Here is an 18,368-nt window from a genome sequence, read left to right as displayed (position 1 = left end):
TCGATATGTCTTATGTGCTCTAATGTCCTACAATAAATACTGTCCAAACGTTCATACCCCATCCCTTAATTAAAGGTCTCAACGATTTTAACAAAAGGGGCTGGTCACTGCCGTATTGCCTGGTAAAGATCTATTTTGTTTTTTGAACAGCGTTACTCCAGAGCCTACATGTTAAAGCTATTTTAATGACCGAACCAGGAACATGGGACCTTTCTGACCAGAGATATGACGTTAAAGGGATGATAAATGGGCAAAAATGAGACTCTTTGACACTTTTTCAATTGAAGATTTGCCGATCATGCTTTTCTTCGAACTGGCATAGCACATGGTAAAACTATGAGCAATCTTTTTTACGAAACAGTACGAGTTAACCGAATCGTTTATCTTTTATCGACCGAAATGGGTTTCTAGCTCAGCCCGTAATAAATTGGTGATAAGTTTTAACTTACAAGTACTCACTGAGCGTATTTTGGAGAATGACTTACTGTGTTGAGCTGAAATCATGTACAGTGAAAGAGCAGATGAGAAAGATTTTCCATTTCATGATAAGGAAAAAACAGAGTTATATTTGCCGATAGATAAACTGTAGCGCACCCAAACAATATTCTTGTGTTCGCTCACCCGTATAATTCAGCTTGCACATAAAAATGCAATGAATAAGTTTGAAATGATAAATCCGGATATCTCCGGTCTTATTCCGAGGCTAACACGTCTCGTACATGTGTATCGTTGATTCAGTGCTGTATAAAAAGTATGCATATTGCTATTCGTCTTACGTTTTATTCGTTTTAGTTGCGTAAAGCTCCGCTCAATGATAATAATAATAATAATATGATCGGCGAGCTAATACACACATTGTAAGCGCTAGAATGAAACAGCAATTTTCTTCGGTTTACCTCATTTGTTTGGCTCGAATTTAAAATGGATTAATGGAACAATATTACCAGTGAAAACCAGGGCGATGTGACTTCATAAGGGCAATGTCGGGGATTATAGGACACAATCGATGGGGAGAGATCACACCACTCCACGCCATACATAAATTCTCCCAGTCACATTTCCCCAATATGAAATTTAAAAAAAGTTAAAATTTAATTTTACTTCTTTTAAAGTTTGGCAGAGGCGGGGTTCGAACTCACGGCGCACCACGCCGCTTTGGATATGCTCTATGAGCCTAGCGCCTTAGACCACTCGGCCACTTGTCTTGATGGAATCCATTTGTAACTTATTTGAAGATATAATCGCAACTTCAATATAGGCCTACCACGTGACAAGCAAAAGTAGAAAACGTTCCATATTTTGGAATTTTATTTCCCTAAAAACATTAATGTGTACGTGTATTAATAGCGCTCAATTGTTGTTAATCTGACGATAAACTTAATAAATGCGCGTCTATATGGACAATACATTATATCGATTTTGAAATGTGCTCGCACGGTGTCTGTACATTTCCATGGTCAGTAAAATACTATAGAGAAACCTACCATTTGTCTTGTATGCCGTTCGATGTTTTTATCATTTACATAAAAAATCCATTTTAGACCCGAAATGTTTTTTCAGGAAATAAAAGATTAGATTACCATAAAAACGAAACAGTAATCTTTTGCCGGGTCTAATGTTATTTATACATAGAATTTTCAACGTTTTTTCTATCCTTATTCTTGCTCAATTAAAAAAATATTTTGGCGTATATAAAATTGAAATAAAATTCTCTGCCTCATAAACGACATCAAATGTGCCACAATTGGGTACCACGAATCGTTATATATGATGTGCAGTTAATATTCCTATTTTCTTTTATACAGAGGATGCTTCAGTTTTGACAGGAAAAATATTTTCTTGAAAACCCTCTCACTCGGTTATTTCAAAACGGTATCCACGCTTCCCTAGAATGTGCAATAATTTAGCATTAAATTTTTCTTATTCTAACAGCAAGCGTTTCTAGAATGAATTATGGCGAAATGTGGTGTAGGGAGAGATGAGGTCCGACCAGGTCCGACCGAGTCTCCTACACAGGTTACGCTCCCTGTGGAGGGGCGGAACCAAACTGGCTGATGTGGAGACTAAGCCAGTTTGCGTCGGTCTGATCAGTCCAAGAGAGCGCCAAATATGGATCAGGAGTATTACATAATAATACCCTGCTATGACAATAGCTGCACTAGGTTAATCGTATAATCTCCTTATGTGGTTAGCATGGCTGGGCCAGGAAATACACAAGGTCAGCCAATGTATGTACATGTATTCGGTACATGTGCCATATCTTTGACAATGGGTGATACATTTCTGGTTTGTTTTATTTCAAAACGCAACAGTCGATATTCTAAAGTTTGGTCCAAATCCAAGAGAAGAACCAACTCTAGTAATTTATGTGGTTTCAAATTATATCGGCCTCTATGTGTTGCCTTTTTGATAGAAATGGTGTTTGTTGATGTGCACAGTTTCCCATTAGATCATAACATGCTGTTGTACATCCAAGGTCAAAGGTCTTTTAATCCATATTTGGCGTTGTTCTGGGACTGCTGATAGTCGTCTTTGACCATGCGCAGATCTGGCTGGTCAGGAAGATATTTAATATCCCGAATTTATAATATGCCTACCAGTTCCATCTATAACCGATTTGCTAGAGAATATTTGTTACCATGTTTAATAAATTCGTATTAATCGTATAATAAAATGTGGCCAAATGTATATGTGACCGTACAGCACGAATGAGCCGTAAATGTCCTCAATTGTCTTCTGAGTTGCAGTGTAAACTGGGCATGAAGGTCATATTCATAGGTATTTCAATTTGGTGCTACGTGTATCTCATTAAATGAGGTACACGTAGCATCAGAATAAAATATGAGGACATTCATGCGGCTCATTCGTGCTGTACGGTCACATATTTAATACATAGTATGTGGATCCACTCTTCTACGGACTTGGCTACTAAGCATGTCGGGAAGGATATGGTGGTATGCTGACCTGGGTCAATATGTTCTGAGCAGATGAGGTCCGACCAATTGCCTACGACCTTGTGTGCGATCATGTGTAACAGGCAATTCCCGATAATAATAGACGTTCCCTGTGAAAACTAACATTTTAAATAGGAATTTATGCAAATCGCATATCATTGTTTTAAGCATAAAAACATTTTATTGCTTAAAAGTTACATTTTGTTGCTGTATGTAGTTGATACATTGTCTCATTCTCGCTGATTCAGAATTGCTGCGAGACCAATGACGAACACAATGGAGAACACAATGAAACTAATCACATCAATGAAGCGTAACCAGGCCAATTTGCGCTGAAAAAAAGACAAAGAAAACAAAACAGTTATCAAAATGATGATTTTAATTTTCTGTCATTTCTCCCAAGATTTACGCATTTGTTGAGATTAAGTTGAGCATACTTCTCATCCATTGTATTATTTTACTTTAACATGCCAATTTCCTTCATCAGTTAGAGATGAAATCAAAACTCAACCGCTGGTTGACCGTCGGTTCCGTCCGGGTTCTATTGTTCTAAACAATGGAAACCGGACGGAACCGAGCGGAAATCGGCAGTCAATTTTCATCCCTTATAATCTTTAAAATTCTACTTACACTTGGTGGCGTTTGCACCTTGCCTCCACTATCACCGTCCATCGTCGTATCTTGCAGCATGATATCATATTTCTTCGGGGTCAAAATCATACCATTGATCTTGATATTATACGACACAACCGCCATGATAGTTGCAAAGAAATCCACGAATAGCGAAAATGCCAGGAGTTGCCCAAGAACCGTCTCGCCAGTGCTCGGCACGATAGTATGCAGGAATGCTGTCAGAAGCAGAAGACATAGGAACAGAATACTGCACAGTGTAATCTTTTCCTTGGAGGCAGTTGGGAGTAAGAATGTAGCCAAAATTAAGAAACTGGTGAGAACCGATGGCAGAACAAACTTAGTGCTATATGCGCTGGACAGGCGCTTCAGCTCGATAGTGTAAGTCACATCTACGAATGCATAGGGAGCTATAAATCGGAAAGATTTCTCGTTTCTTTGGACACCCAATGTGGTTATCTTGAAGTCTTTTGCGGATGTAACTCTGGACGCATTGGTTCCCATATATCGGGACGCAGTTAGGTTGATGTGTTCGGTGGTGTAAAGATAAGAACCGAATTCGATATTGCAGGATTGTTTGTCGTATGGGAAGTACGTGAGGTCCATGTCACAAAGGAATTCTATCTGTAATGATTGGTAGTAACGTACCCGACCTGAACTGAAGACAAGTACTTGGGATTCGACCATTTCCGTGACCTTTGCACTGAAATAAAATAAAGCACGAAAACACGTGACTAGTCAATTAAACCATGTGAAATTGATAAAATAGTAATATTTGCAAACAAATACTTGCTTCCTTCTGCCATGTCTGCTGTCAACGATATTTAATTTTTCTTAAAACATGTAGTAGACATTTATCATTATTATTATTATAAAACATTTATATGGAGCGCCTTACAAGAAAACACATACAAATTCAATTCAAGCAAATATACAAAGCAATTCCAACAATTGAAGCAAAAATACAAAAACAAGCAGCAATACTAATCTGTTACCTATTGTCTACTTGAATATGCGGAACCCATATGGTATTTCGGTCAAGGGTTACTCGTCCTGTACCACTGTAATCGGTTTCATTCCATTGCAAACGATGATCGGTCCAACTCTGTAAAAATTATAAATTGTGTCTTATTTTCATTCGAAATAACCTTAGCTGTATAAAATTAAAAGCAGCCGTTGGGGGGGGGGGGGCTTATTAAATTAACAATCAGGCGTGTCCATCACGTTATCAACTGTTGAACCGACGGTTGGGCCCTGCATGAAGACATAAGTCGTGTTCACACGGTCGGACTTAAGGCATTTATTACCGGTAGTAAGTCACTATTACCGGTTGTAAGTAGCTTATTACCGGTAATAACTCACTTCTGTCCGATCGTTTGAACACGACTATTGAAATGTGACTTGCGGTAACTCCTTAAGGGCTGGGGTATGAATGTTTGGACAGTATTTATTGTGGAACATTAGAGCACATCAGGCATATCGAATTGCATTCTGAATACGAAGAATGTCATTCTGATATCAAATAATTTTGATTTTTTTGAAATTCGCAAATTAATACACATTTTATGGCAAATCATTAAAAATTGATATTTTTGATATTTAACAGTACTTGAAGTAAACTTTACAAATCTGATGATTTATACTTAAAGTGTATGTAGGTGGGATGAAAAGCCGACGATCAATTGAAAATTTTGACCTTTCGTATTGAAGATATGGATTTTTTCCCAAAACACCAAAAAAAAATAGGTCTTTTGGGAAAAAATCCATATCTTCAATATGAAAGGTCAAAATTTTCAATTGACCGTCGGCTTTTCCTCCTGCTACATACACTTTAAGAATATGTCATTAGATTTATATAATTTACTTCGAGGACTGTTATATATCAAAAATTTGAAAAATATCAAATTTTATAATTTGTCATAAAATTTGTATTATATTGTGATTTTCAAAAATGAAAATATTTGATATCAGAAGGACATGCTTCGTATTCAGAATGCAATTCGATAGGTCTGAGGTGCTCTCATGTCCCACAAAAAATACTGTCGAAACGCAATAAACGCTCATTTTAGATCCCTTAATCTTATGACAAAGCACACTGTACTGTAATAAAGGTGTCTCAAAACATCAGTTTTAAAGGATTAGATCCACAGAGTGCATGATAATACCAACTAATTAAAAATTAGTTTTGTAAACGATAAACGAAGCTCCATCTCTTTAGTTGTGAAACAGTTTTTGTGTCAGTAATCTTAGATATAGGATCTTATACCCAGTTAAAGGAATTCTCCGGCAATCATAACATTATGCCTTATAACATGTTAGAAAAAATGATTATGCACGAGTCACATGTTGCTTTTTTTAAACTCATATTGGACATAAAAATGAATAAAAACAGTCGGCTCTCAAAACGCGATATTCAAAATTCCCGCGCCGAAATTGTCTAAGTGCAATGACGTAATCGTTATTTGTGCTCAATTGTCGTCAGCCTTCATTGTATTACTAGGACGTCATTGTACTAGACAATTTCGGCGCCCGGGAATTTTGAATATCGCGTGTTGAGAGATGGGTGTTTTTATGGTCACTATGAGTTTGTTTTAGATAAAACCACGTGATTTGGGCTTGATAATTATTTTTCTTACATATAAGGCATAATGTTGTGATTGCCGGAGACTCTCTTTAAAAGGGAATTGACACATTTGTCAACAGGAGTAACATTTTACGGTCTATAAATAGATGTACTTAATTGTGGTATGTCATATTTGTCCCAAGACCAAGGCTACTAGACCAGTGTATGTAGGCCCTATAATGTTGTCCTTCAGTTGTCAAATCGTGTTGGCATTGTTTATATTTTGTAATTGGTGGTAAGTAATATGACACATTATGCATGACCCTAGTGGACTTTATTCTTCAGACTGTCTAACCAATTTCCCCCTTTAAGTTATACGTTACATGTCCCTTAACCAATTTGTCATAATTTGACCCACGTTCAAGGGGTCTTACGCCGGGGACTTATAGCAACCTCCTTCAGATTAACCTCTGTTGCCGATTACGGCTTGCGATTTACCATGCTTACGTCTTGCTGCTTTAAATATTTATTTCTCTGCGGTAACTTATTCCAAAGGAATTCGGTAGTGAAAGGCACAAGACGTACAGTATTTCGTCGCGCCGATGTCTCGACTTGTATGTGGTTGAATACATGTGTATGACCAAGGTAGATATACTATTGCACTTATAATAAAGGAGAAATCACTTACTCGGTAAATAAATCCTTGGGCAATGGCTAACTCCTTTGGCTCGTCCTGTTTTTGTAAAAACAATAAGGAATATAACAAGTTAAAAAAGAAAACACTTGAAAATATCTTGTCTATAGTATATAATGACGCAGTACCAAGCCAAAGTTGTACTTATAATGTCATCTACGTTGTAAATACTTAAATCTGTGAACTCGTATTCGTGTTGTGATCAACGTCATTATGACATTTTTCGACGTCAAGTTGTAAACGTATTATCAAGGGGTGACACTAAATTCACGGGTGTTATATTAAGCATGCAAACCGAATGACAAATCCCTTACAGATTCCTGAGTTATGTTATGAAGAGGGCTGGAACAACATCACCTTTGTAAAACCTACGTAACTCATTAAAAACAATAAATCAAACAAGTTTTCAAAGTATATGATTTGTACAATGAGCTTATGCAAAACATCAAGGTGTTATTTTTCAATAATATATTGATCTAGATAATGAATTTTTTTTTTTTTTTTGACCAACAATACCTTGTCTACATTCTAGGGAAGCGTGGTTACTTTTTTAAATAGTCGAGTGAGAGGGTTTTCAATGAAATATTTTTTGTGTCAAAATTGAAGCATCCTATGTATAAAAGAATATATGAATATTTACCGCACATCATATATAACGATTCGTGATACAAATTGTGGCACATTTGATGTCGTTTAAGAAGCAGAGAATTTTATTTCAATTTTATATACGCCAAAATATTTTTTAATTGAGCAAGAATAAGGAGTTGAAAAATCTATGTAAAAATTACATTAGACCCCGCCAAAGATTACTCTTTCGTTTTTATGGTAATCTAATCTTTTATTTCCTGAAAAAAAAATTGGTGTCTAATGTGGAATTATTATATAAATGATAAAAACATTGAACTTGTATACAAGAAAAGTGGTAGGTACCACTATAGTATTATACTGATACACATGTATATACATACGATGTACTAGCGCGGCACGTGTTCGGCGAGTCAAAATCGATATAATGTATTGTCCATGTAGAGGCCCGTTTATTGTCGGATTCCTATAATGTAGAACACGCAGTTAACAACAATTGAGCGCTATTAATACACATTAATGTTTTTAGGCAAATAAAATTCCAAAATATGATAACGCTTTCTGCCTTTGCTTGTCACGTGGTAGGCCTATTTTGAAGTTGCGATTTTATGTTCAAATAAGTTTAAAATGGATACCAACAAGACATGTGACCGAACGGTCTAAGGCGCTAGGCTCATAGAGTATCCAAAGTGGTGCGCCGTGAGTTTGAACCACGCCTCTGCCAAACTTAATTTTACTTTTTGGCGCCCTCTACGGAGGCGCCAAAATATAAACATGACTTTGTGAAAAGCTTCTAATTTCACTCTTGCTAGATTGACTTCGCAATTGTTTTGCTAAAATTATGCCCAGCTCAGAAATAAAACCACAATTTGCTTGGATTTTATTTTATTATTGTTTTCTGATATGCACAGGATAAAATGGTGAGCGTATATTCTTTGTTTGAAATACAAAATTAGGATTTATAAAAACACCAAATAAATCCTGACCTTTGTATATGGGTTCAATCAGTTTACCGTGTGCCTTAGAACCCGAGAGACGGTGACATTTGACCATACACTAGGATCCACAACATGCTCATCTATCGTGGGAACAGTTCTTAAGCCCTAATACATTTGTACTTTCATCCTTTGAAAATTTAGGTACACAAACTCATACTCTGCAACTTGAGGTCAAATTTTGCACTATGATTATGTAATTGAGGTTAGTGGACTATGCCATTGGGATGAGACTCTTGTGGTCCATAGTGATAAGATCAATTAACGAGGCTTCTTAAACTGATGGCTTTTGTTTGCTAATTACCATAGAATCTATAAAGCGGTTATTGCCAAAGTTGCAATATGGTGGCACAATTGGGCGGCAAACTGTATGTAAACAACACGGCATAATAATTATACATGTTCTACATTGTTGTATTTTAAAACACTGAAGACCAAAATTGACGTTATTGCCATGATTGGATCATGGAGGTAGTAGGCCTACTACAACTCTGGCGGAAATTCGTTGCCACACCAGGGCCACACCAGCACGTTCTGGTGTTAAAAGCACGCAATCGAAGCTAAATTTGTGATAGTTCCGTATTATTTTGTATAATAGTTGCAAATGCACATTCAGATTACACTTGCCCCTTCCCCACCCCCCATTTTCCAATGTTGGGAGACTGTAATGTAGAAATGATGACGATTTTGTCCAAATCAACATTGCAATAGGGGAGCGGGGAAGGATGTTGGCCAATTAACGCTCAGGTGTGGCAACATTTTTCGCCAAGGTTGTAGCTACTACCTCCATGATTGGATTAAGTAAATAACTAAATCCTGTTATCTACCCAGCAATGTTTGCTTATCTTAATAATTGTAACAAACTGTAGTGTCAAGACAGAAAAGGCAAACAGACAGAAATTTAGAGTTTTAAATTAGAGAGTTGACAGGAAGTTGTAAGAGTTAAATTGTTATGGATATGATTGGTGTAAGGGCGAAAAAGTTGAATGTCAGATCAAAGACATCCGAGGTGAATTAAGTAATGTCAATCACAAATTGTTACAGGTCATTTGAGGTGGACTAAGTTTATATTTGGATTGTCAGAACACCTTCCCCAATCAGACACATTTCTCTTGCATTTGATCATCTTCTACTCTTCCCTAGAAAAATCATTATAATACCAAATCTACACACCATGGAATTCACCATATCACGTCCAAGTTCACATTGGGCGCCATATTCCTTTTTTAAAGGAATTTTTATTTTAAATTCATACACTGTGTTCATAATTAGCGTAGTGGAAATCATGCACTTTTGAAATGCCCTCTTTGGTATAAGTTGGAGAAATCATAACGAATAAAGGGTATCAAAATACATTTTCCACCTATTGTCTGTTTTATGTAATATAGGCTTTATTACTCTTGTACATGTTGTACTGATACTTTTTTTGCATGCTGATGATACTTACAATGAAGTCAAAGTAGCCCATGCCGAATCCCATCCTTACTTGAACCGGTCCATTGTCAGTAGGGGCAACACTTGGGTGATAACCAGCGAGAAGGTCTGAAATGAGTTTCGTCTCCGAGTTCGTTTTGGATATTGTTTCTGGATTCAAAACGCAACATTAAATGAATGAATAGCCAATATAAAGAATATGCCTACATTCCAGCATGCAAAGTGAGTGAGGGGGGTGTGTGTGTGTGGGGGGGGGGGTACCAAATCAAGTACGAACATTCCCCACGTAATGTCAAGTTTAAATCCACATCCGAATAATTTAGAGCAAAATCACTAATCTTACTGTAGAAACCTATGCCAATGGCCACCAAGATTAGGGGGAATCCATGGTTTCGAAGACTATGTAGGCCTATGTGTTAATTTCAAAACCAAACTTTCCTGTGAAATTTACTGTAAAAACTTACGGTGGGCCCCACCAGCCCCCTAATTTCCTAATTTGATGGTCCCTACCCTCCCCTTCGGATAAGGTAGGTTAAATTTGTCATCACTAAACTTAACTGAGCACAAAGGATGAATCATGGGGTAAATGAATTCTGGCCGGGTACCCGATGCTCGATCTAAAAAAAGAGAGTCTAACACTAGTCTCTGGGATATCGAATTCTCTATAACATCTCATATTTACCTAAAAAAAAAGGAGTATCAAACTTTCTGATTCCCATACCCACTTATTTTTTGACACTCAAAAGTCATTTTCTGGTACAATTTGTAGTATTTGTAGCTTGCCAAAAATAAGTTCCCCATTTTACCTTCCCCCAGGGCTGATAATTATTGCACAGCCCCTTTTAAAGGGTATTATATGTATTTATATAAATCTAGTGCCGCTAGGGGTGTATTTTTACTTAAACTAGTCCCGGTATATAGGGCTACCCGTCTAACATGGGTTACTTCATTCACAGTGACACCATCTCGGTAAAGCTACTTCGTTCACCAGCATTATACCAATCATTGCTCAAATTTGACATCTAGTTTTGGAATATGAGTTTTTACCTGGTTTTTCATAGTATATTGGGCTTAAGAACTGGTGCCATGGGGAATGATGTTACTTTTACTACAGTTGCGAATTGTGTAGCGTAAGTTCAATAACCCTCATTAAACCACCTTGATTCAATTATGACCTCAAGTTGTAGAGTACGAGGCTTTTGTTGGTGACGTCTGGTCGATGGTGTATCAGAATTTTTATCATGGAATATACGTCTAGCCCTCTTCTTTTGTTCCATTATCTATTGTATTTCTTTTGTTCAAAGTCTGGTCAACTGTCGATTATATCAAGTAATGTGGACAGGTCAAGATAATGTGGACAGGTCAAGATAATGTGGACAGGTCAAGATAATGTGGACAGGTCAAGATAATCTTGGTCAGGTCAAGATAATCTTGGTCAGGTCAATAAATTTTGAACAAGAGAAGTACATGTTCATATTTAGAAACACTGGCCACATTATTTGACTTTTTGGACATTTCAACAAACTTAAAATGCATCAAAGTTTAATATATTTTACACGATCAGCATAAATTATTATGCAAGTTTATGCATATTAGATTTAAATGAAGATGGTAAACAATACTTGTGTGTATTGAATGACACCAAGAACACCTTTATTGAATAATGCAAATTAGTTTGTATTATGTCTTAAAGCCTGTATAATTAGGACGAGGATGTCAATCTACCTTTGTCCCCCCTCTCCCAACTAACGCAGATTCCGACAAAGTAGGTAACAAAACAAGAGCCATGAGGTCTTACAAATTAAGTTCAACCAAGGATATTTTGCACTTAAAATGCAGTACATTACAGGCCACAAGACTAGATGTAGAAAAACTACAACAATCTGCGGCCTAACCCCAACCAATAAAGGTCGAGGAAGGTACCCAGGAATATGCGTTGATTTGGTTCAGGACATTTTGTTCTATAAGTATATTAAAGATAAATATAAATTCTATGGTGTTAAATGAGTTACCGCCATGTCTAGGTAAAACACACCCACTTTGACCTTTGAACTATTTACATATTCATTATTAATATTACGAATATGTATAATCGAGTGGGACATGACCACAAGTGAATTGAATAGAATCTCCGGTTAAAATCAATGCTGTATTGATTTGATTAAATCACTTTCAATTGACACTAGATAAGACTCGTAGACTCAAACGCAGGACACACGGGAAGAATATTACACTGTCTCGGTGTGTTTTTATTTTTGGAAAACCCTAAACTTACACAAGATAATCATATCAGCTTTTCCAGTTTGTCTTTTGGAAAATGAATAAACCATAACAACAAATTCGTTTATTTTGGCTGACCGTATATATAAGATAAACGGTTCAAAACAGACCATTACCATAGATAATCGGTGTCTTGTTGAGGTATGGTTCGCATGTTAGTCGCTCGGAAGGCTCGACCCTTCGGGGTCTCGCCTTCCGAGCGACTAACATGCTCACCATACTCAACAAGACACCGATTATCTATGGTAATGGTCTGTTTCTCACCCTTTATCTACTACATAGTAGCTGACCCAAATGAAATGGGTCGCCAAAAACCTGTGGGTGGAAATTAAATCATTAAAAATACGCGTTGCCCGAATTAACCAAAACTCTTAGCCTAATCATATTAAAATTTATACTAACATTAAATAGTTTTACTATGGTAACATAAATTGGCAACATTTCAATATTATCAAACGATGAATCCCTGTTACAATAAGTACGTGATGGGTCATGGTCGGGTTGCAAAAAAAAAAGTTATTACATATAAGTGAGGAACTAATTTTACATAAAGATTTCATCAATTCAGAATTTTGCATACCTTCATGTTATTTTACCGCAATTTTGCAGACATCGGAAACTATATAGATGTTTCCCCTGTATATTTCAACATAAATAGTAACTAGTAGTATTCCGTAAACCCAATCGACATTTATTAAGCGTTTCTCATATTCTTAGTTTTACATCATACTTTCAATCATTTTTCTGAATTAAACTTTTGATACGATAGGGTACTGATATGCGTCCTGATTTAAGGTCAAAACGTTGTTTTTGTTTCCATAACAAGACTCAGGTTTTACTTCCTATCGGAAGTTATATTCTGGTACAATAAAGTGGATACAGGGTGTCCCTGAAAGAACCGTGTCGTTTAAAATTCCTGAACTATACTAAATAGTTGATATGGTTGAGGAGTATATTAGCTATCACATACTTTATGAATTTTGACCATTGACTGCTTTGTTCTTGATATATAATAATTGCAATTTTAATTTTTAATAAGGGATTTTTTTTATCAATAACTGATTTTTTTTTTTCAAATAGACGTATAAGTGGCGTACAAATTTTTATGTTTAAGCATTGGAGAAATGGGTAACCCTGAAAAAAGGGACCAAATATTTTATGATTTTTCTCATAGCTTTAAAACTATTAGGCGTACGTGGAAGTTTTTTTTTATTGTATTCCCTAATTTTTTCTCATTCATTTGACACCACCCTGGGGCTCATACTAGACATCATTTACCAAACAATAAAACCCTTTGACCCACCAGGAAAACACTACAAGAAAGTTATACAAAATGCCCTTCTAGCATCTAGACCATATAAAGTTTGAAAATTGGGAACCAAAATATTTGGCATGTGCAAAGGGCCCGGGGGGGGGGGGGGTCACTCCCATTGTGGCCTGTACACCATCCGCGATAATCAACTTTTGAAAAGCACCCTCAACAAGGATTTAACCCTTGGCTAAAACAATACCCTAAACAGGGATTTTATTCCTTGCATCAAATTCCATACCCTAAATTTCATTTCCGCGTATTAGCAATTGCAATTTTGCTACCCTTTTTCCAATATTTCATGTTTTTGACACCCTAAACGCGTTACGCGCGTATCGTGCTTACCCACGAAAAACTACCCTTTTACGCGTTTTCATTATCGCGGATGGTGTACAGGCCACAATGGAGTGACCCCCCCCTCGGGGCAAAGGGAGGGCAAAGATTTTAGCAGGCCGACAAGGGGTGGGGCAAGTATTAAGTACAATAAGTTTTGGCAAGCCGAGAGGGGGGCAAGCAATTTTTGGCATGCTATTTAAAATTTTTACCCCCTCCCCATCATAATTAGTGCACAGATATTTGAAATGTTTACTCCTCCCCCGATCATAATTAGTGCACAGCCCCGAAACGCGATGTTGAAGCACATACTGCGCATCCTCCGTTCAATTAATTAAAGCCTGATGCAGTAGTCAAACACTTATTAATCTCCCTCAGGACCCTACCTTGGGGAATCCGCTAAATGGTGACACGTAGGCAAGGACTATGACAGAAGCCGTGAACACGGTGAATGGCTAGGCCTACAGTTTTATAGTCCGGACGTAGGCCCCTACCAAATAACCTGGATAAAAAATATCTAGGCTATGACAGTTCGCTGATCTTAGTACTCTCTGACCTGCAATCCCGCGCGAAATGCTTGGGACTGTTTGCTTATTTTACGCATCCCCGCTCCCATTATTCAATGTTGAAAGCTGAAAAATAGTAAACAGTGGTTGCACTCCACTGCTCCAACATTGTTTCCAGGGGGGAGGGGGAGTAAGCAAGTACATAAAGTGAGCTATGAAACGTATCATGTATTTTCAGCCTTATGTTCAATTCACAGGAATTTGATCTATAAAACTTCATCTGTCCCAACGATTTTCGCACAAGATTGTAGGTATTGCTGATGTTGCTTATCTCCATAATGGTGCATTGTGAAAAAGAAAACGGCTAAAAAAAAATTGTGGTCGCCTGCTCCGCATCCGTAGGATGATGATGGGAGACAGGAATATTTGATTGACGCATAAGTATTAGAACTAAAGCACGCTATTTTGGCATAGGGCGAAAGGATGTGGTATGTATAAACAATGACTATATGGATGCTCAATACAACATGATACAATTAGTGTAGCAAATTATACAGACTCTATCCAGAAAGGAAACTCTCATTTTGTCTAAAAAAACATGTAATTTTCTCTGAAAATAGTGAAATTTGATTATTATAAGTAATCAAATTAAGGTAAATATAATTTACTTTATTCAGGCTTTTCTTCAATTCCCCATGTTCGATGCAGGAGTTAACACTAATACCTCGGAATAATTGATGGTATTTGAATATGTGGAAAGCTTTGAAGAGGAGGGAGTTTCGTATAACCCTTCACCGGCGTGCCCAGGATCTGTTCGGGGGGGGGGAGGGGGGGCTCAGAGGGGCTTTCAGAGTTATGCGGGCGGCTTAATGGCTAAAATCGCCAAAAACGGCGGATTCAGTTTACATGATTTATAACCCCCACTTCCGAAACGCCACTGTTCTTGTATTTCAACCATGTTCAAGCACGGTGTGGTTAACATTAAAAAAGAATCTGATTTATTCTCAACCCCACTATTACAATGAATACTATTTTTTTTGTGCTTTATTTGTTCTTGTGCAAACACCGATAAGTCATGCTCCCCTAAGTCATGCTCCCCTACGATTCAATTTCAAATATTAAAGGTTTAAAAAGGTATTCATGCTGAAATGAAAACATAACGTAGGCCTATTGACTGCAAAACATTAAATTTAAACTGTCGAGAATCATAATGCCTACATGTACTCGTACCCCCTTTATCCACATGCGATGTTTTAAACATAAAGGTGCAACTATTAAGCCACAAAAATTGTTTGCTTGTCCTCCACCGAACGACCCAAAATTGGCCAAAATCAAGGTCAGTCCTTTGCATTTTTTTTTCAGTTTTAGTTTTTAGTTTAATGGTTTTTTATTACTTTTTCCTGTCTCTAATTTTCATTTCAAAGCTAAATTTTGCCAAAAACATTTAAAGAAGAAAATCATTACTGTAATCAATGTTACAGCAAAATTTCCAATAAACTTGGCGTCTTATACCTGTAAGTATGCAGGCGTTCTAATTGAATCAATTTTGCGTATTGACGGTCTGAAGTGAAGTATTGATGTATCTTTCCACATGACCAATGTTCAGGGGCGTAGCCAGCTTTTTTGGTCAGGGGGTGGCAAAAAAATTTCGGTCGGGGGCACAGACGAAAAAATTACAGTTGCATCATACAATAGGCCTACATATAGAGACTGTATCTCTCTATTGCCCCTTTTCTTTTCTCCGCCTGACTTTCTCTTTCAATTTTTGTCAGAGGGGCACTTTTTTCATTCATATTTTGTCAGGGACCCCCCTGCCCCCTGCCCCCCCCCCCCCCCCTGGCTACGCTACTGCCAATGTCCATTGCTTACAGATCTGTACAGTAATGAGTCATTAAAAAGAAGGGGAAAAATATGCTTCCGACCGACCGCCAAAACTCCCACTGGAGAGCAAGCAAACAATTTTTCTCTTTGCCTTACCAAGCTTACAGAGCTAGAATCACCTGTAAAGTCTCTCCAAAAAGGATACGGTTGGTCAAAACCAAAGCGATTCAGTGCTTACCGAATAAGTCAAGTAATAATTTGTGTTACATGCTGTATGCCCTTGCACAAAATGAAAGAGATGAGAACGCAAGGAGATACAACGTAATTAAGCGTTGCTTTACGAGCCTAAAACTTGTAGGCTCAAAAACATTGAAACACTTACCTCCAAAAGTGCCGAAACTCGTGATCATGATGATCGTGAGGATTATAAGTACATTCATGTTCAATGTGAACATCTTTGTTGTGAATAGGCGGCGTAACACAAATATATCTGATTGATTCACGTGAGTTGTCTTGTGATGTCAGTGCGTCCTTAATCGAAGTTAGAACCTTTTGTATGTTGTGAATTATAAAAGGGAAAACTGGATCACCCTCAAAAGAGGAAGTAGGCCTATATTATATTGGCGTTTGACCGAACCTGATGCATCCTACCGGGGATGCATTATGATATTTGGACATACCAAATGAATATTCCAGGTACTGACGAGGTCTTCTTCAGGTTGTCATCGATAAAATCAGGTCTTCTAATTTGCATACAATAATAATGGGCAAATAGAAATCTATTGTCAGCGAGGTCTAGCCTAGAGCAAATTGCTGGCTTCTATTTGCTCATAGTTGCTTGAGTTATTTGATTTTACTGGACTGGTATGTATACTCCCAATCAGAGAGCAAAAGGTACACAGCTAGCTATTCAACATGTCAGATTGATTATTCATGAGGGAATGGAATACATGAATGCGTGTAAAATAAAATCAGAATTCTTACCATTCATGAATGCTACTTGCTTGTGTTTTTGTATTGCTATAAAACAATTTTTAAATTAAAACTACTAAAAATATTTTTTAACCATAAAAGGGCTGGGGTATGAACGTTTGGACAGTATTTATTGTGGGACATTAGTGCACATCAGACATAGCGAATTGCATTATGAATACGAAAAATGTCCTTCTGATATCAAATAATTTACTTCGAGGACTATTAAAATTAATGTGAAAAATATCAAATTTTAATAATTTGTCATAAAATTTGTATTATATCGTGAATTTCAAAAATGAAAATTATTTGATATCAGAAAGACATTCTTCGTATGTTCAGAATGTAATTCGATATGTCTGATATGCTCTCATGTCCCACAAAAAATACTGTCGCTCATTCCAGATCCCTTAATAGATAATTATAACTCGATGTTTTATTGGTTATTGAATCTTATTGATTTTAGAAATAGTGCCCAACTTATTGGATACTTTTATTTTAATTGTACTCTAGGTCAAACAATGGTAATCTTTTATTTTGACCTAATTGGAAAACTTTAAATTGAATACTATACACTCAGATACGCTGGCTACGCTACTCACCATCCTCAATTGCTATGCATAGTCGTGCTAAAAGTCGATCGATACATTGCAATCAGCACAATTATTCAGATAAACCTTTTTGTTTGGAAATAAATTTTCTTGGTCAAATAAATGGGGTTTGGAAAAAATGTCTTGTAGAATATGAAGTATAGTGAATCCAGCCCCTTTTGGCGACAAAAGAAGTTTATGGTAAAAATGCGAGTGAAGCGCGCGAAAAATTTTGGCATATTGAAGCTGTACTGGTGACATTATGGTACAAAAGTGGAATAAATGGGGTTTTTAAGGGTTTTTTTTTAGGTTAAAATGACCAATGAGGTTAATTAATAACTCTCATAAGTAGGCCTATTTACCTTTTTCATTGGGGAGGCAGGGGGCAACCCCCCCCCCCCGCTAGTTACGCCACTGGGTCTGAGTAAGCAGTATGCAGACTCCGAGTATTAGACGTACAATATTGTATGCAACATATCTACGTTATTTAATCTATTGCCATTCTATTTCCAGTATTAAATGTTTAAGTTCTAACGAATATTTGATGACGTAAAATCGATAATATGTTACGTATAATATCTGGGAGAAATATATTATCGATTTTACGTCATCAAACATTCGTTAGAACTTAAACATTACTGGAAATAGAGTGGCAATAGATTAAATAACGTAGATATGTTGCATACAATATTGTACGTCTAA

The 18,368-nt window shown here is 36.9% G+C and overlaps 1 protein-coding gene across 1 annotated transcript; it reads right to left on the bottom strand.

The window, feature by feature from the left end:
* Positions 1-2,895: 2,895 nt before the first annotated feature.
* Positions 2,896-16,758, bottom strand: LOC140148094 (neuronal acetylcholine receptor subunit alpha-2-like). The gene is made up of 6 exons (XM_072169953.1): positions 16,487-16,758; positions 9,869-10,005; positions 6,836-6,880; positions 4,580-4,689; positions 3,585-4,287; positions 2,896-3,286 (listed from the first exon to the last, which is right to left on the bottom strand). The coding sequence occupies exons 1-6, from the start codon at positions 16,557-16,559 to the stop codon at positions 3,185-3,187; spliced, it is 1,170 nt and encodes a 389-aa protein (XP_072026054.1). The 5' UTR covers positions 16,560-16,758; the 3' UTR covers positions 2,896-3,184.
* Between the last annotated feature and the right edge of the window lie 1,610 nt (positions 16,759-18,368).

The sequence above is a fragment of the Amphiura filiformis genome, chromosome 1 (assembly GCF_039555335.1).
Source record: "Amphiura filiformis chromosome 1, Afil_fr2py, whole genome shotgun sequence".
Lineage (NCBI taxonomy): Eukaryota > Metazoa > Echinodermata > Ophiuroidea > Amphilepidida > Amphiuridae > Amphiura > Amphiura filiformis.
Note: the sequence above shows the minus strand (reverse complement) of the source record. Positions and strands in the feature narration are given on the sequence as shown.

What these genes read in the sequence shown, in the direction of transcription:
- LOC140148094 (XM_072169953.1), bottom strand. Translation starts at nt 16,559, where the DNA reads ATGTTCACATTGAACATGAATGTACTTATAATCCTCACGATCATCATG. An exon ending in TGGGCTACTTTGACTTCATT is followed by an intron (nt 6,881 to 9,868) that starts GTAAGTATCATC and finishes TTACAAAAACAG; the next exon opens with GACGAGCCAAAGGAGTTAGC. An exon ending in AGGTGCAAACGCCACCAAGT is followed by an intron (nt 3,287 to 3,584) that starts GTAAGTAGAATT and finishes TCTTTTTTTCAG; the next exon opens with CGCAAATTGGCCTGGTTACG.